General features: G+C 35.1%; 4 protein-coding genes and 1 non-coding gene across 5 annotated transcripts; 3 read left to right on the forward strand and 2 right to left on the reverse strand.

Annotated features, from left to right (window-relative positions):
- Positions 1–3,592: 3,592 nt before the first annotated feature.
- LOC106386591 (zinc finger CCCH domain-containing protein 58) lies at positions 3,593–6,399 on the forward strand. Its single transcript, XM_013826425.3, has 7 exons — positions 3,593–3,955; positions 4,054–4,202; positions 4,289–4,354; positions 4,624–4,761; positions 4,875–5,165; positions 5,243–5,527; positions 5,781–6,399. The coding sequence occupies exons 1-7, from the start codon at positions 3,886–3,888 to the stop codon at positions 6,063–6,065; spliced, it is 1,284 nt and encodes a 427-aa protein (XP_013681879.2). The 5' UTR covers positions 3,593–3,885; the 3' UTR covers positions 6,066–6,399.
- On the reverse strand, positions 6,345–12,010 carry LOC106386590 (ethylene-responsive transcription factor ERF086-like). Its single transcript, XM_048752053.1, has one exon. The coding sequence runs from the start codon at positions 8,988–8,990 to the stop codon at positions 7,992–7,994; it is 999 nt and encodes a 332-aa protein (XP_048608010.1). The 5' UTR covers positions 8,991–12,010; the 3' UTR covers positions 6,345–7,991.
- Positions 12,011–17,378: 5,368 nt separating this feature from the next.
- Positions 17,379–20,461, forward strand: LOC106386593 (probable serine/threonine-protein phosphatase 2A regulatory subunit B'' subunit TON2). Its single transcript, XM_013826427.3, has 12 exons — positions 17,379–17,668; positions 17,838–17,929; positions 18,015–18,077; positions 18,155–18,253; positions 18,335–18,493; positions 18,587–18,658; positions 18,794–18,926; positions 19,009–19,073; positions 19,190–19,265; positions 19,362–19,463; positions 19,553–19,745; positions 20,026–20,461. The coding sequence occupies exons 1-12, from the start codon at positions 17,527–17,529 to the stop codon at positions 20,270–20,272; spliced, it is 1,443 nt and encodes a 480-aa protein (XP_013681881.1). The 5' UTR covers positions 17,379–17,526; the 3' UTR covers positions 20,273–20,461.
- On the forward strand, positions 19,825–19,951 carry LOC125584940. The gene has a single exon (XR_007321836.1). It is a non-coding gene; the product is annotated as a small nucleolar RNA snoR104 (small nucleolar RNA).
- A 289-nt stretch (positions 20,462–20,750) lies between the features above and the next one.
- LOC106386594 (monothiol glutaredoxin-S2) lies at positions 20,751–21,536 on the reverse strand. The gene has a single exon (XM_013826428.3). The coding sequence runs from the start codon at positions 21,367–21,369 to the stop codon at positions 21,061–21,063; it is 309 nt and encodes a 102-aa protein (XP_013681882.1). The 5' UTR covers positions 21,370–21,536; the 3' UTR covers positions 20,751–21,060.
- Between the last annotated feature and the right edge of the window lie 3,422 nt (positions 21,537–24,958).

The following is a 24,958-nucleotide window of genomic DNA, read 5'->3' on the forward strand; positions in this document are numbered from 1 at the left end:
TGGAGATGTCCACACATCAGAGTGTATTAAGTCAAAGCATTTCTCATAGACAGTTTCAGATGTGGGAAAAACAGTTTTGCAATGCTTCCCTAGTATGCATGCTTCACATTCCAGGTGATTAACTGATAGATTAGGCATCATGAGCTCAAGGGCGCGAGGGTGAGGATGTCCTAATCTAGCATGCCAAGTAATGCTATCACAATCATCAGCAGTACTACTCATGCATATAGAGATAAAGGGTTTAGAGAGCTTAGTTGATTGTAGCTGGTATAGGTTGTTGGTGCTGCTCCCCTTTCCAATCACTTGACCAGTAATGAGATCTTGAAACTCAACCTCCTCTGGCCTGAATACTACTTGACATTGCAAGTCAACAGTAGCTCTCTTCACAGATATCAAATTGGAAGTAAACTGAGGCAGGTACAAGGCTGTTGATTCCCTGTCAAATAGCTTCAAGTTTCCTATCCCTTCTATAGGAATTTTATCTCCATTTGCTATCTGAACATCCCCAGTAGCTGCTCTCACTTCATCCAGCAGGCTCCTATCACTGATCATGTGATGACTGGCTCCAGAATCCACAATAATAGGTTTATACCTTACTGGCTGAATTCCTTGCTTCTTAGATGCAATGAGTGCTTTTGCTTCAGCTACAAATGCATCCCACTCTCTTCTGGTAATCACCTCATCAGCTCTACCCTTCTCGTGTCTATTTTTTAATTCATCCCCATCTTTTATATCTCCTATGTATGCTGAATACAAGCTCTTGCCACTGATTACTTGTTGTAGTTCAGTAATCTGTCTCCTCTCCTCTGGCTGAGTTGTTGCTTGCTTCTGCTTCAACATACCACACACACTCTCTACATCAGGTAGAGTTTCTTCTGTGAGTATCTTCCTGGCCAGTTTATCATAGGACTTATCTAAACTCAGCAGGAGACTCAAGACTTCATCTTGCTCTAGCCTTCTCTTCAGTACGATTTTATCCAAGGTACTCGGTCTGAGCGCCTTTAACTCTGCCCATAAGCTCTTAAACCGTTCAAGATGCTTACTGAGCTCTTCTCCATCTTGCTTCAGCTCCTCAATGGCCCGCTTGACCACAGAAACCTTGCCCAGATGGGATCTGTCCTTATACACAGCTTCCATACTCTCCAACAACTCCTTAGCCGTCCCTTCATGAGTATCAGCTTCCAGGATTGAACTTGAGAGCGACCTTTGGATGATCCCAAGTGTTCCCTGATTCTCTTGAATCCACTTGCCTTCATCCATCTGCTTCGTAATCACTTCACCTCCACAACTCCACTTATCAGGAGTAACCGGTGTATATATAGCTTCACCATGGTGTCGTTTGTTTCCATCTATAAGAAGAGAACCTCAACACAGTAATAACACAGAATATCCAATCTTCAAGAACACTCACGAACCCAGAATCTTCAAGAACACAAATTTGCGGAATGAACTCAGGTTTTAGAGTAACCTGGCTCTGATACCATGTTAGAATGAGAGAATTGATAGAATGAGAGAATTATTGAGAGTTTATTATTGGAGAATGAAAAACATGAAGAACATAGAGAGAGAGAAAGTAGATCTGAAGATGTAAGAGAAAGAATGAGAGAATAGTTTCCTTAATCTAATTGTGGATCTGGGTACAAGTATTAAAGACAAGTGACCTCAGTACACAATATAATAAAATATCTTTTCCTCTCTTCTTCTTCTCTTCAATAAAATCGAGCTTATAAAACCCTTATAAAGCCTTATAAAACCTTATAAAGTCTGGCAGCTTAATTCTCAAGTCTGGCAGCTTAATCTCTTCACTTCTTGATCTTCATCTCAACAACAATAATATAGAACAGGTTTAAAGTTAATATTTTATTTGATTTGCTTAGATTTGATCATATGTATTGTCTACATCTGATAGATGAGGATACCAATGCTGTGGTCCAAAAGATCTTTGGGAGAATAACACAATCTCCAAAAGCTGCTCACATGTGGCCAATGCCTCTCCAAGTCAAACCTTCGAATTCTAATTTTGATTAATCAGAGGTTTATATTTCTCATGCTCCTCATGAAGGCATGCTTATAAGTTATAGTGCCTTCAATTGATTGATTGATTTTCACTCTTTGGGAGTGAGTGGCTCGAATCATCTTTTGTATACAGTGTCACCTTTTAAAGTGATCCGAACATAACTCATGCAATGCAACCTCACAAATCCTTTTACGCGGCTTAACTTTCACGCGCTTCAATTATTCCATGACGACGAAAACAAAAACGACAATAAAATTAGGTATGCCCCAGATTCATCCAACTTGTGCAACTTGTCGCCTAATATGGTTTTGTAGTCGGGAGACATATCATTCATGTACAGTTTACAACTTTACATGCATCAATTCTTAAATGAATGTATTTTGTATCGTTTGCTGAACTATTTCTAAAGGTATATGCCAAAATCTTATATTTGTATATCAATTTCTACGTAGCCATCAACTAAAATCCATTATTTGTGACTTCTCCACATACAAAAAAATGCTAAATCCAAACTCACGCTATTCCAATGACAGGTGAAAAAAACAACAAAACTTGAATGCGTTTTGACAAAACTAACTTATACTATAATGATCTTGTTGTAATCGATCATCCAAAGCATTAAATGGTACGATCCATAGAAATATTTGAAGTGGTACTACTATATGCTTTGTAGTGCGAAGTGACTTTTACGTTTGGTGTTGGGTCCGATTCACACTCTTTGCGTGAGCGTGCATGGAAATTATTTCCATATTCTTCCTTCTCAATACGTGACTTATATTTTTGGTTTCAAGCCTATATGTTTTATATAGTTATCATTTGTATTTTTAGGTTTCCCTCTAGGCAGTTAAATTTAAGCTTAAACATTACATATGTAATTGTTACAAAACAATTCCTGATTTATGTAAAGACAGACTCAACACTCAACAGAGTCAACTAGCAAAAAATCTTTGTGTAGAATAATACATCAAACCTAGAATATAAGGATAGCATAATATATTCTTAAATAATATATCAAATTTAAGAATATTCGATAAAAGTGGAATGATATAGAGAAGATTAGCATGTTTCCTGCACAAATAGAAAAATATAATTTAGATACGTCGGAGTCAACATTGCCACAAAATTAGTGACTAATCAGTTTTCTCCATAGATAAGATTAAAAAGTGATTGGCAGACCAGGAGGAGATGGAACGGTTGGTTGAGGAAACAAAAAACGTTAACATCAGTCAATAAATAACACATGAGTTACTTTTTTTTTTTTCCTTTTCTCACGCATGGATTGATTTTGACATCGAATTTGTCTTGTTGCTATATTTGCAACTTGTACCGACAGTGTTTATTTTCTTTGACTTTTTTTTCTTAACCTTTACAATTTCTAAAAAATATTTTCCATTTTCAAAATAATATATAAAAATAAATATTGAATTTGTAGGAAAAATCAGTAACATATTCTATAAAAAATATTATATTGAATTTGGTGTAATGTATAAAACAACGAAAAGAAGAAAAATAAAAGTTGATGAAATTAAAAAAAAAAGTAATAAGGAAAGGGAGAGAAGTGATTGATTGTATGTTTGGCGCGTATATTAACCACCACCGGCAAAACACCCACAAAAGAGGCGATCACGCTTAAAGAACCGATCAACACTATACCTATCCCTTCAGCTACACATTACCAAAAAAAAAAAGCTTTAGGCAAAGAGATCAAGCGACTGAGAGTGTTGTGAAGACAGAACCAAACCACGATCTGTACTTTTTTTTTTGTCTCTTTCTCCAAATAAAAACAAAAAACAAAATTTCCTTCCGGACACTCCCATTTGATCGGAGATCAACAATTGATTTGTTCTGTTCGGCACGAGAAAGAAACAATGGAACAGCAGGGTGGCACCGACGAAGAAGGATCGCGGTCGGATCCAGGAACCGAAACTGGTATTGAAGGTAACGTTTAATGATGGGGGTTTCCTCTATCACTTTTTCTTCCTGTTAATGCTTTGATTTGTTGAGAATTATTTTTTAAAAAATGCGGGTGTATGTAGCTTCGATGTCGCGGTTAGGGTTGCGAGGCGGAGGAAATGAATCGTACCCGGAGAGACCCGATGAGCCAGATTGTGTCTATTACTTACGAACCGGTGTTTGCGGGTACGGGTCTAGATGTCAGTTCAATCACCCACCAAACCGTCCACCGGTAATAAATTCTCTGTCTGTCTGTTTTGATAAAGTTATGGCCTTCTGTCTGCTTGATGTGTTTCGATTTTTGATTCAAAATTTTAGGTCTTGGGAGGTCTCAGAGCAGAAGCTGGAGAGTTCCCAGAGAGAATGGAACAACCCGTGTGTCAGGTATATTTTCCATATATCATTTTATACGATTGAGATTATGTAGAGATTAATAGGCCATAAGCCTTAATCTCTTAATAGTGTGTGAATATAAACTCTTTATCATGAGTTTCAATGGGACATGAGTAATATATATTGGACATGGACCACTTGCACTCACTGTTATTTTAGGTTGAAGTCCAGGAAACTTAACACATGCAATACACCTATGCTTCTCAATAGAACATTCTCTAGTGTAGCCAATTCTCACTTGTTATGCTTTATTTGCGCAGCATTTTATGAGAACGGGAGAATGTAAGTTTGGTGCTTCTTGCAAGTATCACCATCCTAGACAAGGAGGAGGAGGAGGAGGAGGAGATTCTGTTACTAGTCCTATCTCATTTAATCACATGGGATTCCCATTACGTCCGGTTTGTTCAATCTCTCTCTCTCTCTCTAGTCTAGGTTATATACTTATATCAGTCTTGTCTTATGTTTCATCCTTGAGGGAAAAAGAAATGTTTCTTATTAATGGACTTCACAGGGTGAGAAAGAATGTCCCTATTACATGAGAACCGGCCAGTGTAAATTCGGTTCCACCTGTAAATTTCACCATCCTGTTCCTCCTGGTGATCAAGTTCCATCGCAGCAGCAGTTATCAACTGGTCCAGCTATTTATCCACCGCTTCAGTCTCAACCATCGCAGCAATTCGGAGTAGTTGTACCAAGACCTCAGCTTTTGCCAGGCTCATATGTTCAAAACCCTTACGGTACTTACAGCCAAATGGTTCTTCCTCCCGGCATGGTTTCATACTCTGGCTGGAACCCTTACCAGGTAATGCTGCTCTTTTTATTTGTACACTTTTCTTTCTCTTTAATCTTAACGAAGCCTTGTTCCATTTTTATTTAAAGCCTTCTGTGAGTGCAATACCTTCTCCTGGGACTCAACCGTCTATGGGACCAAGCTCTGTTTATGGAACTACACCGTTATCTCCTTCAGCTCCTGCTTATCAATCTGGTCCATCTTCAAACAAAGAACACTCTTTTCCTCAGCGACCTGGACAACCTGAGTGTACCTACTTTATGAAAACAGGAGATTGTAAGTTCGGAACCTCTTGCAGATACCATCATCCTATGGAAGCAGCAGCATCGCCCAAGGGAGTTGCTCTCAGCAATATTGGCCTCCCACTTCGTCCTGTAAGTCTCACTCATTGGCCAAAGCATCTGTGCATATATTAGCTTTACGCCTTGAGTTATTGTCATGGAACTAGAGTTATTTGGTAATGAATCAATGATGAATTCCGTATAGAAACTCTGTTTCTTGATTTAATTACCGGAAACAACTAAGTGGTACGTCTCTCATGATCACTGACAGTTCATTCTACTTTCACGTATACAATAATGCATGTCATAACAAATAAAAAAGCTAATAATAAATATCATTTTGCAGGGCACGGCACCATGCAGCCACTTTGCGCAACATGGGATTTGCAAGCTTGGGCCTGCATGCAAATTTGACCACTCCATGACCTCTTCTTTGAATGACCAAGGCACAGAGCTTCACTCTTCGAGCTCCATTAAACCCACAACCACAACTAGTGGTGGTGGCTCAGAAACTACTGGTGCTGCTGGAGTCTCTTCGTCTTCTTCTTTGACCGTTGGTGTAAGCCATTCCGAGCCTACTGAGCGCAAAGATGGTGACTCAGTTAGCATTGAGGTTAAGACTTCAAGTTAAAAGAGACAAAACTCAAAAGGAGAGAAGAGAACCTCACTCTACTCTTCTTAGAATTTGTCTCTCTATCTCTCTCAACTTCTTCTTTTCTATCAAACTTTCATGAGCTCATGAACATGTAGAGATTTTTTTCTGGGGTGGAGAGACAACAACAAGAAGCAAAAGCAGAGAGAGACGAAAGCAGCTCTAGTTTTTTTTTTGTGTTATGTCTCTCCTCTTATGTCTCTCTTACCAAGTTCATAAGATTCCTTCACACTGTCATCTCTGTTTATCTCTTTTTTCTTTTAACTTTCCGGATTGATTATTGTTAATAAATGGAATTATATATTCACGAAGATCCCTTGTTAGTTTATAGAATATGGAAATTAAGAATCAGATTTTTCTTATTGGTTGCGTTTGTTTTCAAATTTACATGTTAGATAATTGTGTAAATCTCATGTTATTTTCAATAGAATACATATTTTTTTCGTTTCTTTTAAACCTTTTTAAAAATAATTGTAAATTTTCTTTTCATGCATAAGAGGAACTTGAATGTGTAAATTTGTTTAACTTTGTATTTGCAATTTGTACAGAATATTTGACCAAATATAATATCTACATTAATAAGACTATTTTTTCATTTCTAATGGTAAGCAAAATTAATATGTTGAATAGTAAATGCAAACGCAATAATAGCACAACCTGATTCCAGTTGTTTTTGGAACAGCATTATGGAAGAGAAAGAGCATGGAAGGTAGAACAGAGCAGATCTCGGGATCACTGTTAATGTGGAAGTAGATGTCAGTAATTCTCGTACTTCGTTCTTTGTGTTGGTGATTTATCATGTGCATGTAGCTTTTTCGTTGCGTCTAGTTTTACTCAAACAACAGAAAAATCATAATCATGGGTTTGGTCACTGAAACATCACAACAAAAGCTTTCAACAACCCAAAAACTACTACTAATCATTAAATGCTTTTTCTCTGAGTTACAAACGATCTACCATAATTAAGTCTGTACAAAGATGTAAACTTGCTTTTATACATACGAGTTACGGTAGACTTAGTTAAGTACATTACATATATACACATATGTAAGCTTGTGTTTGATATATATAACTGCTTTTATTGGGTCTGATGATTTAACAAATAAAGTGAATTTGGTCAGCATTGGAAAGGGGACTAATCGAGTTCTATGAAAGAAAGTCAAAACCTTAAGCAGATTTAAGAAGAAGAAAAGAGTTGTGATGTCAGTTGACAAAAGTTAAGGCAAAAGGAGGGAGACATGAAACAGTGATTGTGCAGTTAAAGACCAAACAAGTCATGACCAAAACACATGTCCAAAGACCAAAAACACCGTCATGCTACTTCACTAAAAGTCCATCTCACTTTAGTTATACTACTTTTAACAAACATGCAAAATTTTATGCCAAATCCCGTATCTTTAATCTTAATATTTTTTTCCATCATATGTATATCTTATATTCTTACTAATGCCAAATTTACAATTGTCATGAAAGTTTATATAACCGAACGTATTTACTTCTAGTCAAATATCCTTTTTGAGTAATTAATTTGATTTCATTATTATACACACAACATCTTTATATACCTAATGAGTGTGTTGGAAGAAGCATGGACAAAAAAAAAAGGTCTTTAATACAACTCGCAATAACACCTTTTGCTAATCAAAACCATAACTCTTTTTTTCTTTTCAAAGCCACAACTTAAAAATTACAAAAAGAAAAAGAAAGAAAAACAAAACATCACGGTAAGCTATAACCAACCTTATGGTGCAGGTGCATGATACAATAAGCAGAATATATATATATAATAAAGTCCATAACGTGCTGTTAACAAAATGCAAATTCTCATGGAATAACGTAACTACTTATTATATTATTACATAAATATGAAAATAAAACAGAAATATCAAAAAGAATGTTCTATTTCTAATAGAGCGAGTAGAAGCCTGTAGTGTCTGAAACATCTCCAAAAGCAGCGACAGAAGAAGAAGACGCAGAAGAGAAATCTTGCGGCTCCATTGACATTGAAGCGGCAGCACCATAGTTAGTAATCATGGCAGAAAGATCACACGAACCAAACTCGTGATGATTCATCATCATCATCATCATATCACCATCTTCAAAGGAACTATTATTAAACCCTCCGTATGAGTCAGAGGCCTTGCTTGCAGGAGTTGCGAAATCAGCTCCGGTTTGACTTTGGGTAGTGGTGGTTTCCAAAGGTGGTTTAAGGCAATGGTTTGGGACAATGCAGTCCAAGTAACCCGAGTTGTTACTGGAGTTACTTCCATCGAAAGAAAAGAAGTTGTGTTCTTCGTCTAGTGAAGAAGATAACGAGCCGTTAGAAGACGAGTTTTGAGGACTAGAGCTAAACGCTTGAATATCTGCGTTTTGATGACGAACGGGAGTTTTGAAAGAAACGGTGGGTATATGTTTAGGTTGCTGATGGTGATGATAGTTTTGATAATGAGGATGGTGATCAATGACAAACTGTGGAGAAGAGTTTGGTAAGAAAGATTGGTTGTTGTTGTAAGGAGAGACAATGAGAGAGTGGAGATTAGGGTTTGTGAGGATGGTGTGAACATCAGTTGGAGTGTAGGCGAAGTTAGTTCGACCTTGAGTGCCTCTCATCGAAAGAGCTGCTCTATCGTAGGCAAGAGCGGCTTCATGAGCAGTGTCAAAAGTGCCAAGCCAGTGACGTTCTTTGGTGGTTGGATCTCTTATCTCAGCTGCGTAACGACCCCATGGACGTCTCCTGACTCCTAGGAACCTCCCTGGCTCTGCTTGCTTTGATCTCCGGCCTCGTCTCTCTCCGGTTGTGGTCGTTGTGGTGGTGGCTGTGTTCTGGTTGATTATAGCAAACCCCATTTGAGTTTGGGATGTTTCATAGGGCTTAATATGATCTAAGGTTTTGGAAGTTGACATGATGATGAAGAAATGGATTTTTTGAAGGGAGCCTTCTTTTAGGGTTTTGGTTGAAGAGGTGTTATGATGAATTAAGTTTTTTTTTTTTTTTGCTTTGGTTCTAAGGTGATGGGTGTTGTTTGGGAATGGAAGTGAAGTGATGTTATAAATAGAGAGACAGTGAACTTGATAGAGAGACTTCACTTTTGATTCAACTGCTTTTAGACTACCTCTTTTTTTTTCTCCTTTTCCGAAGATATTTTATTTAGGCGTCAACAGAAATAAATTAACGTTGGAACATTGGTTAGATTTCTATAAGATTTAAACAAATTCTAAACAGCTTAATTGCATGGTTTTATTAATCTGTTTTCTTGCCATTATAGTTCACCGGTCAGAGTCTTAACTTTTGACTGTAGTGTATATATATGTGCATTGCGTACGGATGGCTACTTATGAAAGCCTAAGAAGGAGGCCAAAAATCATTGGAACTGAGCACCTCCAAGGGGTTCTACCCATTTAAATTCTAAATATGAATATGTATATATTGTATATATGTATGTAATTACGGTAGGGGTTCTATACTATTTAGTGAACTCAACAATTACATACACATATACGATATATATACATATATTCATATTTAGAACTCCAATGGGTAGAACCCTCGTTGGAGGTGCTTTAATGCAAAATTTGGAATGTCACAGTATGATTTAGAGAAAATCATAAGAATATATTTAGAAAATATTTGTTAAAAAACACTCTGTGATGTATATATTACTTCATGCTATTTGAATATTTTATTTCACTATAATGAAGCTAATTAAGCAACTCAAATAATCTGCTTAGAGGTCACGTGCAATGTGCATGATAACCCTACATATATATCATAAGGTCAAGGGTCTACGTTAACAAAATCGATAATATAAATGGTATATATTCCAGGTGATATACATTGCTAATTACAATAGGTTGTGTAAGAAATTAACTGTACTAAGGACTAATGTGCCATGAATTTCTTACAAAATTTCATCAACAATTTGTTATATTTAATATTCAGTAAGCTTAACTTTCTCCCAATACGTTTTATATGTAAAATAAAAACATTACAACGGACAAGCAAGCGACATGAACATTCTAGTTTTTTCCTTTCATACTTTAATGTGGTTTAGTTTGGCTAATCAAATATAAGTACTAATGTAATTAGCTTACCTGTAGATGCCTCCTGGTCAAAGCACATGGTGACCGCATTTTAAGCGGAAATAGAAATGAGAATATATAGATTTTTTTGTCATCTTGCAATGATTTATTCAATGGGAGTGGTTAAATGTGGTTTTTAATTAAATATCCCAGTGGACATTCTTTTGTATCGATGTCCTTATATGCAAACAAACACAAGTGAGCATCAATCTTAGTCTCATTGTGTTTGTAATTTTATAGGATTATATATATAGGTATACATGCATGAGCTTGAGTAGTTATTCGTCGTATGTGATTGCATACAGACATTAATGTCTTACCGACAAACATGAAATCAAGAAAATGTTCATAGTCAACTAAAACACGGCTTTAACTTAAAAAAACGCGACTTTAACTTAGAGTTCAAAAATCTAATTAATAATTCAAAATTCACTATGAGCCCTAACATCGAACTTGATTTAACACTAGAGACTTTTAATTAAACTTAATTATCAAGTGAGCGAGAAGACTTGCGTCTGATACGTTGTGGATTGATAATACGTCTCTAGTTTTTGTTAGCATATTGAAAAGAACTAGATCATTACCTAGGATATGGTTCCTATTAACTACAAACGGGCAGGTAAAAGAAATAGTGTTGCTAAATGTTACTTCTTAGTTCTTACCGAGATTTCTATTTTGATATAATACTACTTTTAGCTGAAAAGGTGTCGTAAGCCATAGGATTAGCCAAATTATCCTCCTTTTCTCTCCTTCTATGTCACATAAGCCACGTAAACTATAACTTCTTTTGAATGAAATGGTTTGCCTTTTAACCGAATGGGTTACGGTATAAAAGTGTGATGAACTCCTTGTATTAAGGCTTGGAACTGTGACAATTGTTGGCGATCTTTTGTGCACATTGCTGAATGGCATTGGGAATGAAAATTATATTCTTTTCTTATAAAAGTTAGTCAAACAAATAATATTTTATATAGTTCTACACATTTTGGCTCTTTTAGGATTTTATCTTTTGACTAATACAACAGTAATATAACCGTGGTCGGACCATGATAACCGCTGTCACTATCTTTCGGGGTGTTAGCAATACAATTTCCCAAACACAACAAAAATGTTCTGCGCAACGATTAATGATATTTAGTTTTCAGAAAATAAAGTTGTTGTGCATATTTATATAGGGAAATTTATTATGCCGAGATTAGTTATACGATACCATATGAACTAAACAATCTGCATAGCTAGGAATGATTTGTATCAACTCCAAGAATATATTAGAGAAGAATAATTCTTATCCGCAAATTACATAGAGTTCTAAAATGCAATGATTGTAAGTTTGTAATAAATGTTTAGTTTGGTGTATTTATTAATATTCTTCATCTCTTTTGAGAACTAAGGTTGGAGACAAGTTTAAGCTATATAAGAATCTGACGACCCTTGACTCATCCACTCATATTATGAACTTCATGTGGGACTAGCCTTCCATTTAACTATCATCTAGCATACATATACTTTGCGTTCATCACCAGTGAAACTAAAATCAGTGATAATGTTATCAAATTACAGCTAATTCTAATTGATTTTTAGTGGTCATTTACATCCTATATATAGTATTTTCTTAAGAACATGATAAACTATATATGAACTATAAGCTGGTTCATGATTGTATTTACGTAAAGACGCAGATCAGTTTCCTATCTTATAAATTATCAAGAGCCATGGCCAGCATTGATCATAACGTTATGAGATTACAAAAACAACACCGCATTAGTTAAATGGTAATAGTCCCATGTCTTTTTATAACCAAATACTAGCAAGTGTATACATGTGATTGATATTGGATTCATGTAGTGGTTGAGAGATACGAAGTTAGTATAAATTTTCCTCAATAACTCGGAGAAAGAAAACAATACTGTGGGTTTTTGAAATAGGGTAAATGATTCATATTAACATATGATACGAGAGAGAAAACTTATGAAAAATCCAATTGGCATTGCGCACGGCACGATATTGGGATTGCACTATTGAACGCTTTTGGGTGAAAGCTTTTAGTCAAGTTCCATGTGATCGAGGCTTTCTTGGGTTTAGGAATGGAGAATTTCTTCAGATTTATCAAAAAAAAAGCAAAGAAAAACACAGAATATTTTGAACAGCTAATGAAAAGCCAAAACTTTTTCTTTCGAAATTTAATAATTTTTTATGTTGTTTAAAATTTCTTTCTTTGTCAAAAGGATGTCCCTGGATTTAGGGGTAAAGGTCGTTTTCGAACGAACTTGGACTTTGACGAGAGTCCAAACAGTGTGACTGAAAAGGCAAGTGGGGCTTCACTATTAGTTTGCCTTGAATTAGTATATCATGAAGATGCAAATGAAATGGTTACTATTATTACATTCTTCTGTTCACAGTAAATTTTAATTCGGCAGCACATCCAGCTTGTGAAAAAAAAAATTTGATCCAAAACTATTTACATCCATGAAGAAACCATTTAGATATACTTTTATATTAAAAATGATTTTTTTTTTTAATTTTAGCTGTTGATAGAAAAGGAAAAATTGTAATGTTCCAGTCGTTAATTATTTTGTGTAAACCAAATGTAAGTTTATATTTTGTGTAAACCAAGTGTAAGTTCAATAATCAATATCTCAACTTTTTTTGATTTTTTTTTGTTTTTTGTTTGTTTTCCTTCAGTACTTTACTAAATCAGAGAGGATGATACTTCTTTTTTTTACCACACTCGTGTACAGTAGATTAATAACCACACTCGTGTACAGTAGATTACTAGTTCTAGAATATAGGTAATTGGAAAGTTATAAGCTCTGATCCTTTTGTTCACTATTCGTTTTCTTAAACTAAAGTCAGATGATCAAACACACTCGTGGCACCTAGAGCGACGTGATACATCATAATTATCTCCTAAATTATGTTCGTGCGCTCCATGTGCCTTTCAACGTCTCTCTATTTCTTTAATTTTTATATATAAAAAGGTACATATGAATAATAATTGGCTAATTGCGTATATTATGTTATTATGTTATTTTCTTCTATATAATATATTATATGTTATTCTCTATAGTAATTCTTTCAAATTAATAAAATAACTACTATCAGATATGGAATTTTTTTCATAGTATTTATGATTAGTTTAAGATTTGGATTTTAATTTCAAGGTTATGTATTATAATTTATAATTTAAAATTTTATTATTTTTTAAAACAAAGAAATAAAATGTTTCATATTTATGATTACCAAAAAAAATATTTATATGGAATGATGCAACACAAAGAATTAAGCCGATGAGTATAAGGTGATGTTAACTGGAGGATTTCGTTGGAGTGGAAGAGTTATGAGTATCGGGTGGGAGAACGTGTTTTAGGCCGTGATTCATTTTTCGTTTATTTTGGTTTGGCTGTTGCTCGTTTTGTTTAGAAACTTGGTTCTGTTCTTAATTTTTTAAACATTTCTCTCAGAGTTAAGGAAAAAGAAAGAATTAAACCGTTGTTTCAGGGTTGTCTCGGAAGCTGTAGATTTTACCCCTTGCTTTAAGGTATGAGCCGCTTTTTTTTTCGGAGTTCGCGGCAACCAGGGTCCCACTCCTATCATTCATTCCCTTGCGGCATCGACGCTTCGCCAACTCCAGTTCGCCTTTAGGACCTTAGTTTGTTGTCTTAGAATCTGGTTGTTTACTAGGTGCTCTGTTTAGTTTATTTTTATGCATTTTGTATCTTGTTTTTCTTTGTGCTTCCGTAAAAAAATGAAAATTTGGTAATATAATTTTAACATTTTACCAGCAAAAAGAATTAAACAAGGCAACTTTAAAAACCAAACAACATTGGATAACGAGGGGAAGGACCAATGAAAACTAGACAAGTTAGCTAAAAGAAGCCCCACCGAACCTAGTATTTGCATACTATGTGGGACACTGTCCATGACACGAAAGATACTGTTGCCGTTCGGGATATTTGAGGAAACAAAGTAAGCGTGTGACCTACTAACTAATACAATACTCAGCTTATTGTCGTAATCTGAGCAATGCAGGTCCCGATGGACTGTACGGCTACGATTACCCACGTAACAGAGAGAGAAATGATCGTCTGATTTGATTTGTATGGTCAAATAGAAGATCTCTCTTTTACGGACCGTCCGATATTTGATTGGACGGCTGATACGCACCTCCCGTTTCTTCTCTTTAGTTTACCGGAAAAACTGACCTGGTATCTTTAACCGAATTTGAATACCGGTCCTAGACTCTCAATCGGTACTGTATATCTCAATATGTAAAACACACAATCGAACAGGTTTGCGTATTTCAGGTGAATGTTTTCTATTAGTGACCCAAATTTTACCAAGTTATTGTGCCTCGTTGTATTCAGAAGATATAACAGCTAAGAGAACAAGGATAATTGCAAACTAATCAAATAATTTCCCTAGAGAAGCTCATTTGCAGCCGGTCAAGTGATGGTCTAGTATTATAAATATAAAAGTATAACAACAATGGAAGTTTTCATTTTCAATAACCATATATAGTATGATATTTCTTCAGAAAGAATGTAAGGTATCACAAACTACTTGTTTTATCCTCTATTCATGACTTTGATTAGTTAAAATTGCAATATCTTGGTTGTTGTAAACCTCATAAACCGTAAAAGAAAAAACAACGTCGTTTTTCTTGGAAACCTAGCGAAATCTTTTATCTTCTCTAAGATGGACAGATCTCGGATCCTCCATTGGGTGCCGAGGCACGGGGTTCCAGGTGGATCACATGGACGTACTATATGTATGCATGTGAGCCGTTTCTTAATTATGTTTTGGGAGACAACGCCGCTAGTAGACCACTTGCACTGGCTTCAAGTTCACGACACCTGCTGGGCTTACGGTCTCTCATGCCACATGAACTCTACATTTCGGATTGCTGGTCTATTAAATGGAATGGAGTCCTTGAGTCCGGTTCACTTCTTCCTCAATTTGAGGCACCTTGATACTTTCAGACAATCTGGCTTTCTTTCGCCTCAGCGATTGCTTTCACTTCTTAACAGTATGCGGGTTGGTGGTAGATGAAGATTTTCACGCTTTTTGTAATCTTCTTACTAAGAGAACTCCGACGGGGATGAGAATTCGTAGGTTTGTAGTTTCGGAAATGCGACTTCAGTATGTTTATCTATATGCTGATGCTGAGGAGTTTGAATCTGCATTATTTAGTGCACTGGATTTTACCCATGTAGCTATAGAAATTCCCAGTTATCATTTTCTAGTATACGCCAACCACAGAGGATTTTCTGCCCAACAAAAGAGGAACGTGTTGCTATACATAAATATAGCCACCTCATGTTTGCTACTTCATGGGGTACTTTTTCAGGGAATTGATTTTTTTCGGTGCAGAGACAGTGCAGTGGGCAGCTTCCTTAACATCGAATTGGGGGTTAATGCCATTGTCCGATTTGTGGAATAGCTCGGTCTTCATGTCTTTGTGTGATCGTTGGCCACGTTTGCTTTGACTCTCTATTTTGCCTATTTGGTTTAATAATATTGTAACCAAATGAAACTTTCCATACACGGGATCCTTTTCAATAGTTAGATAACATGGATGTTTGTTGGAATTAATTGTCTATATTTTATGCAAGTTTGTTGGAGCCTATTGTTTATATTTTATGCACGCATACAAAATATGGAAGGCAACAATGCAAGAAAAGAGATGATTCTAAAAATGTTGAAGAAATTTTTAGGGCTGTTCAATATGGCAAAACCGAACCGTACCGAACCAAACCGAACCGAAATAGATAATATGGTTTGGATTTGGTATATACCATACAAACCGAATGGATTTGATTTTTAAAAAACCGTAGGATTTGGATATGGTTCGGTATATAACCGATAAAACCGAATAAACCGAATAAAACCGATCTAAAAATAGAAACATGTAAATATGTATATATTTTATAACAACGTATGAAAATCATAAGTTAATTTTTTTGCTAATAACTATTACTTTTTACAGTAATAAAATAGTCCTGATTTGTAAAACACTTGAACTATAATTAAATAACAATTCATCGCAAACATGCTTCATATTTTCTTAGTCTTCTTTTGATCTTTTTGCTTTAATTTAGCATTGACTAAATTGAAATAAAGATTATAAATTTGATGATAGCAATTAGTGGAAATTCTTCACAATTTTTTTTATCTATAAACGAATAGAATTTCGTGTTTAATATAATAAACATGACTTTAATGAACGCTAAATATGAAAGAATATAATAACTTATTTTTTGTGCTTCGTGCTTCTATTTTATTTTTTGTTTTTTATTTTTACTATCAAAATTTTGAGCTTTGATTTTAATTATAGATTTGATTATTTTATTAGATGATAGAAACATTTTTTTATTTTTGTTCTTTTATTTAAACTTATAATATTTTTTAATAAATGAATGTGTTGACAACAAGACTCTAAAATTCATATAATATGATCCCAAAATAAAGAATTATGTTTTTTGGTATAAAATCGAATAAACCGAAAACCGACGGTATATGAACCGAACCGAACCGAAGTAAATATGGATTTAGAATGGTAGTTATATTTTACTAACCGAAATACCGAAAAACCGAAAAAACCGAACCGAAACCGAACCGATATCCGGATTGAACACCCCTAGAAATTTTGGAGACATAAGATCAAAAAAAAAGTGCTAATATCTGGAAAGAATCAATGACCAAAGAAATGTGGAAAGATGCAACTACTTAGGTTTTTTCTTTACATCAACTTAGTTTTATTTATTTGCAAAGATATTCTAATAATAATTTTGCTAGTCTTTTTATTGTTGATATGGAAATGAACTCCACTAAAATCTTTCACAAAAATCAAAATGTATTTCAACCCATTCTATTTAAATCCTTCTCATCGATTGAAGAATTCACTCAAATTCATTAAAAGAATCCTAATTACGGTTATATTCAACTCCACTAAACTTCGCAAACCAATAACACCTCCTATTGTATTAAATTTTATTCCAAAAAAAAATCAGTTCAGAAAAAAAAACAATCTTGGTTGTAGTGTTGTAATCAACACCGCCAGTTCCAAGCCTCCAACTTCATGACAAGCCCACTTATGAGAGCAATACATCTTCTTGCACTAAATCATCATTTTATAAAGTAATGAGGTAATAATCAAAAGAACTATGAAAATGAGGGACTAATGTCGAAAAAGTGAGAAACTTTGGTTACCTTCGAAGCTTGGACCTCCGTAGATCAGAGAGCTCGAAAGAGGGAAAGAGAAGGCTGCTGCTAGGGCTCAATCTCTCTTTCCGTTTTAGGGGTTTAATCTCTCTACTCTATTCGAAAGCTAACGTCTTTCGTTCGAAGGTTGTGACGAAAAATGTATAGCGGATCTAGCGATGGCGAGAGCCACGACACATCTACGCAGAGGAGGATCCCTCCGGCTTCCTCAATGCTCTGGGTTAGAAACCTACGGCGGTACATTGGTTCCGGAGCTGGATTAGGGTCCGAAGCTCTAATGGGTATGTCGTTAAGTTGTTCTCTTTCATAGAAAGTTTGAATTTTTTAATCGCGTTTCGAGTTCGTTGTATGATGAAATGAGTAAAGTTTCTGAATTTGAGGTCTGTTCTTTGTATTGAAACACTATGTAAACTGTGATTGATAAAGGGTTTTGTTTTCATTGTCTTGTAGAGCTTGAGACGAAGAGAATCTTGCTCGAGATATTCAAAGACAAGCAACAGAAAAGTCAGGAAGCAGGCACGATACCAAGCTTCTACAAGAAGGCATGTCCCTTTACACTATAAGATGTTTGTTTTTGCATTTTCACGGCATTACCCTTTTAATCTTGCATGGTCACTCCTTGTTCAGAAACCAGAAGAAGGATCTATTAGTCAAAGAGTCCAGAGGCTTGCTAAATACCGCTTCTTGAAGGTATACTTTAGATTTCTTCATTGCTTCGGATTGTTTAATGTCTTTGCTCACTTCATTATGTTGATTTATTTCCACAGAAACAATCGGATCTTTTGCTAAATTCTGATGATTTGGCTGCTATGTGGAATTGTTTGAGAGAGAATTGTGTGATTGATGATGGCACTGGTGCAGAGAAGGTACATGCATATAGTTTGAAAAATTATGTTTATCTATGTTAACGATGAATCTGATATTTTGCTAAATCTTTGTTCATGTAGATGAACTATGAAGACTTCTGTCACATTGCCTCCGTATGCACTGAACAAATCGGCCCCAAGTGTCGTCGGTTTTTCAGCCCATCCAATTTCATGAAGTTTGAGAAGGATGAGGCTGGGAGGATTGCTATTCTACCGTTCTATCTTTATGTGATGCGCACGGTGAGTATCCTCATGTGTTTTTCACTTGTCCTTTACTTTAACCGGCCATAGTTTATACTTATTCTGATAATCTTATTTTTTATGACTGTTAAGGTGTCGCTTACACAAGCTAGGATTGATATGAGTGAGCTTGATGAGGATTCTGATGGTTTCCTTCAATCTCAAGTAAGTAGTCAAGTGGCTCTAAAGCTTTAAGTTTAGAATTTGCTCAAGAAGCTTTAAGGAGCTCTCCTACCAGCTAAAGGTTACTAAATCTAATCTTCAGGTTCCTTACTAATTGTCTACTTGCTGTTATTATAGGAAATGGAGTCATATATTTCTGGTTTAATCCCTAATTTGGCACAACTGAGGGACATGCCGGATGCATTTACTAACACGTATTGCCGCATAGCTTCTCAAAAGTTTTTCTTCTTCTGTGATCCCCATAGGCGAGGTAGGCACTTAAGATATATAATTACGAGGCAATGAGAAATTTGCGAAACCATGTGTTGAATGGGATCTATTTATGCGTTCAGGAAAAGCATGTATTAAGAAGATACTGCTCAGCAACTGTCTGCAGGAACTAATGGAATTGCATCAGGTCAGTTTAGATGAAGTATTGGTGAAAAACAGTTGTGTGATCATCTATAGCTTTCCACTTCTAGAATATACTTTTTACTTTGGCTTCATTTACTGAATGTTCCCCGGGTACTTTAGGAAAGCGAGGAGGAAGTCACAGACACAGAACAGGCTGAAAATTGGTTCTCTTTGACTTCAGCTCAACGTATATGTGGTGAGTGTGCTATTTAAATATCTGGAAGCAACTCTCGTTTTGGCTTGTGAAAAACTCAGGTGCAAGTTGATCTAGAGTTTTCTATTTCTTTTGTAGATATGTTTCTTGCACTTGATAAAGATTGCAGTGGATCACTGAGCAAACAAGAACTTAAAGAATACGCAGATGGGACCCTAACTGAAATTTTCATCGAAAGAGGTAAATAATCATATACTTTTTTGGTCATTGTATACGTTTCGTGGTACTGATAGTTGCCAATAGTGATCGAGACCCTTGCTTTCTTGTAGTGTTTGATGAGCATGTTCGCCGTGGCAAAAGCGGCTCAGGCAATTCCAGGGAAATGGACTTTGACAGCTTCCTAGATTTCGTTCTTGCGTTGGAGAACAAAGACACACCAGAGGGCTTGACATACTTATTCCGCTGTCTTGATCTTCAGGGGAGAGGCTTTCTCACAACCGCTGATATTCACTCTCTTTTCAGGTAAATGAATCTCTCTATCAAGCTACTGAATTTGTTCCTTTTTAGTATATTTTCTTTTTAAAGACATGGAAGTGAAGAAGGGAAGCATCAAAGAGTTTTGTGATGTTATCTGATACAATCTTCCTATATAAAAAAAAAATCTCTGCATTTCCTGCTTGCGGTAGCTGAGCTTTGTTCCGCGAGTCTCATATTATGCAAAGACATTAGCGCATTACAAAACATACCCGTTATAATTCCACTGTCTCTCTTCTAAATTAAGTCTTATTTGTTAAACTTCCAGAGATGTTCACCAGAAATGGATAGAAGGTGGGAACTATGAGCTGTGCATAGAGGACGTTCGGGACGAGATCTGGGACATGGTGAAACCGTCTGACCCATTGAAGATCACTCTGGATGATCTGTTGGGGTGTAAACAAGGTGGAACTGTTGCGAGCATGCTAATAGATGTGCGTGGCTTCTGGGCTCATGACAACCGTGAGAACCTTCTTCAAGAAGAAGAGGAACCACCTGAGGAAGAGTCTCAGTGATGATAATGTTATTTTCCGTGTTGTATCTAATCATCGAGGTCACGTGTGTCGGACAAAGACCAAAAGTCTCTCTACTCTCCAATCTGATGAGTTTGTATCTTTGTATAAGAAGCTTATTAGTTGTAAGAAAATGGCTGCTGATATTGTCACTTGACTTCTTGCTTGAAAATATGATTTGATTACTGATTCTTTTTTGTTCTTGTTACATTAGTTCACAAAACATAGAGGGTTTTCATTCATCTCTTGAGGATTACAAAATGCAAGTCTGATTATTGATCTGACATGGACTCATCATAACACCATGTCAAAAATCATAGATGTGTTAAAAACTTTTTACTCGTGACCATTCGGGAAACAAGAGGAACAAATAGAAAAGAAATATACGGGAATAAAATAGCAAGAATGAAAAAAATGGTTGTTCCTTCTCAAATTTAATAAGGAATAATTTTGTTCTTTAATTCTCTACAAAAAAAAGAACGAGAGGGAATGTGAGAGAATTATTATTCCTTATGAATGGTGATTTTTTATAGGAATGTTAGGGAATGCATTATTCCTAATCATTCCTTAGTCACCATTCATAATTTTAGTGTTAAGGTTAAGTAAGTAACCTCAAAAGTACAATAAGAAAGTAAAAAAAGTAAAATAAGAAGACAACACCCTGATTATTGATCTGACGTGGGCTCATCATATCACCATGTCAAAGATCATAGATGTGTTAAAACTTTAAAAAGCATTATTCTGCGTACTTAACTTATAGGGTTAAGTAAACTAGTTAGTTATATATTAAGTCAAACCCACAATGCACCAGCCTGCTTAAGCATAGGGATTAAGGATCCGTTAAGGTGTAGACTCATGACCTCGTTGGCTCCACCGACCAACTCTCCTCCTATAAAAACAGCTGGAACCGCCGGGCTACAACCTAGCCGCAGAAGCGCCTGCTCAATCTCCCTTCCTCTAGACACCTCGTCTAGCTCGTAAACCGCTGGATTCGCTCCAAAATCGCAGAGCAAAGTCTTGACGGTGTGAGACATACAACATGAGCTTTTGCTGTATATCACCACTGGTCTCTCCAACACCATCTTAGTTATCATCTCCATTTTTGTATTATATGTGGTAATAGGACTAGGATCAACTCTTTAGATTTCTTCTGTACGTTGTTTAAACAAGTTTAATAACGAAAGACAAGATTTAAGGGAAAAGAAAACTCTTGATTGGACTCGTAGAACAAGGTTTTGTGAGTTTGTTGTGTGGATATGAAATTGGTTGCAAGTGCTTGTTTATATAGGGGTGGAGAAGATGATTATTATTGGATTAGATCGGACAAAATGTGTAAGATTTTGTTTCTAACGATATCACTTCTGACAGCGACACAAGTTCAGTTTTATTTAGGATCACTAAATGTAAGTAAAGAGAATCTAATGATTTCGAAAGTTTATTTTCTTATATACGAAATTGTCCTTTAGTAGTATTTAGTCATGGCTAAAAGGTGAGAATGTCCTTAGCTCGTACGGCGGATCTCAATTAATATAAGAAAATCATAAACCATATTATATTGATTAATAGTAAAAGAGAAGCATAAGTTTTTGTTGTTCTTGTTTATAGCCTACATACAACTCATTGTGGCTCAGCAAGTTAATTAAAAGCGGTTTTGATTTACTGAATCGCGTGGATTGTAATCAGACTAATATTCACGGATTTTGTTCGTATGTAAATTTTGTGTGAGTGTGTGGAAAGAGGTCAGCTCACTGGATAGAGGTCAATGGAAATGGACAATGTGGATTAATAAGTACTAACTAATTAGTATAGTTATGTCAGTCCACTTAGTTTGTAGCAATAAGTGCGTTTTTTCAGAGCCGATAAAATGTATCAAAATACAAAATAGCATAGTTATCATAATTTGAATATAAAGAAAGAAAAATGTGTATATATCATCACGTACATGATCACTTGATGGGCATTGAGCTCAATCTAGTCATAGTACCATTAACAATTTAAAGCCACGCATATTTTTTCATGGAGTATGATTTTAAAATTTTATTCAAATGTTAATCTAATTAATTAGCGCTATATACAAAATCATCACAGTTTTTTCATAAATCAAAAACATTCAAGCTTCCTAAATTCTTTTATTCCAAGGCTTAAAAGTGGAAATGAGTTTCTTGCATATATGTTTTCTAAAACAACAATGGAATATGTAAAGCTTATCAAATAGGCATCTTGTGAGTTGGAGAAATAGTTATCCAAAATAGGGTCTCTTTTTGGGGATTTTTCTTTACGACACGTCTCCATCTACGTGAGGATTCTATTCTCGACTCGCCACTTCCACATTATGTAACTCGCAAAAAGCTTATTTTGTATAATTATAAGAGAGAGAAAGAGAGAGATTCTATATAATGAACTAAGCACTTCAATAGCTTTCATTGTGGCAAACGAATCTTAAGGACAACGAGTGGAGAATACGGATGAAAATAAAAATAAATTAATACTTGTACGTATAGATGCCCTCGAGGCTCGAGGTCCCCGTTTCCATAACCTTTTCCCATGCAACATGCAGATTCATTAGATGTCCATCATTCGGTTTGGAAATACATAGTTTCACCGATCATGGTTTAATATTGGTTTAGATCTAGAAAATTCATTCTAAATTTATATTAATGTTTTGTTTTTTTTTGGGCACATTCATGCATATAAACATCAAATACATGGATATAGCCCATGATCTTTGAGATGGGAGGAAACAAACAACAAAACCAAGATCAGTTTATATATATGTAGATCTTCTACCTAGACGACCATGTCGTGATCTGGTCCCATGATGGTCGGATAAGATGCGCGTGGCCTAGACGGTCCATTCCATAGCAACATGCCAAACATTATTTTGAGAATCACTAAATTAAAAGAATTGGTGGTCTCGACTATCGGCAGCATTACAAAAGGAGACATGGCTGGTCTGTGGTGATTTTCCAAATACCTAATCTGTTTTGGATAGAGTTTCTGTTACTGCAAAGCTGTGTTTAAAAATGCAAACATGCATGATTCTAGCCTATTTTGTGCTACTAAAAAAAGTCAGGCAGGTCTGATTATACATATACTGTATTACTAGTTGTCCAAAAAAAACATATACTGTATTACTATCTCAAGAAAACGTTTACCGCCATGTTGTGATCCCATGCAATTGTCTCATCCGTCCTAGTATACGTGAGCGAGAGAAGGCGCAAAGAGGTTATCGATCGTGCTAGTATAGATAGTAGTAAAACCTCATAAACATTTTGTACAAAGAGGGACAAGGCTAAATTGGGAGAGACCATTAGTCAGGAGGTAGGCCAGAAGAGTGCATGTATTAACAAGTGTTAATTAGTTTTTGAAATTATTAAGTAACATAGATTTACAAAGTGATTAATCAAAATCTGAATTTTTGTAACCCTAGCTATTATCACCCATGATTTTAATATTTACGACATAACTTATGGCTCTTTTGACGTTTTACGATTATATTGAATCCTTTTTCAACGTGTTGATGGCTACAAGCACGTAAAAAGAATATTAATTATCCAATAAACAAACGAACCTTTATTTTCCAACTGCATGCAGATGCTATCCTTTCTACACTTGATGACATATATACTGTATATGCGTATATGTCAGAATACGAAATTTAATAGATTCGATGATGGTAGCAATGTACGACTCTTGGACCTCATAGTTTGGCCTGCTAGAAGACCAATGGCCAATTTAATTGGGTTCATGCATGCATGGTGGAATCTCGAAGTATGTTTTATTCTTTTTGTGACAGTTCCCTACAATTAATATTTTTTATATTTAGTTTGAAAAACTTATCACCCACATAAGACGAATTATACGAACACTAGTTTAATCCCAACTACTAACCGAATCATTTTTAAAAGAAATTTTGTTTTGAACTATTAGTATAAAGTACGTTATAGGATAAAATATATGGAAATCATTAGATCAATATACATATATATTCTTTCTTGTGGGGTTTATATGATCTATTAATAAAGTAAAAATTGAAAAGAATGTCAACTTTCTATACTAATTAACAAGATCGATCAAGATTTATTAGAAATTAAAAGTTAGTATTCTGTCATGTAATTTGAATATGTCATGAGCAGTCTTTTATAGAATATGTGCTATTATATTTTATTTTACATGTATGCCACGCTATCCCATATATATTATTTGAGAAGTATTACAACTTCTTTTTGTAGTCACATGTCATCACTATAATGATTCTTAGAATCATTAGAGAAATATGTTGGTTCATCTGATTACATAATAAGTTTTTTATTAAACTAACAATAAATTCATCATTCATGTACTTTATTATTTCCTTAAATAAAATTTACGGAATTGACTAATGTGGCTAAAGTATGTATGACAATTAATGATTTTGAATAATAAAGATTTGATAAAAAATAGTGTATCTTCTATCATATTTGTTTAATTTTAAGCTATTAAATAAATTAAACAACCACAATAACCATATAATAAAAATTTAGATTTTTATGTATATCTTATATTTTGAATTTTTACAAACGGCCATAAATTACTAAAACTGTTAAAAGTTTCACATTCAAATTTTATGGTCCATGGTTTAAAATTTTTGTTATGACAAAATACAAATGATTACAAAAATTTTATAAGTAAAAAGTCTAATTTAATTAA

Source organism: Brassica napus, chromosome C3 (assembly GCF_020379485.1).
Source record: "Brassica napus cultivar Da-Ae chromosome C3, Da-Ae, whole genome shotgun sequence".
Taxonomy (NCBI): Eukaryota; Viridiplantae; Streptophyta; class Magnoliopsida; order Brassicales; family Brassicaceae; genus Brassica; species Brassica napus.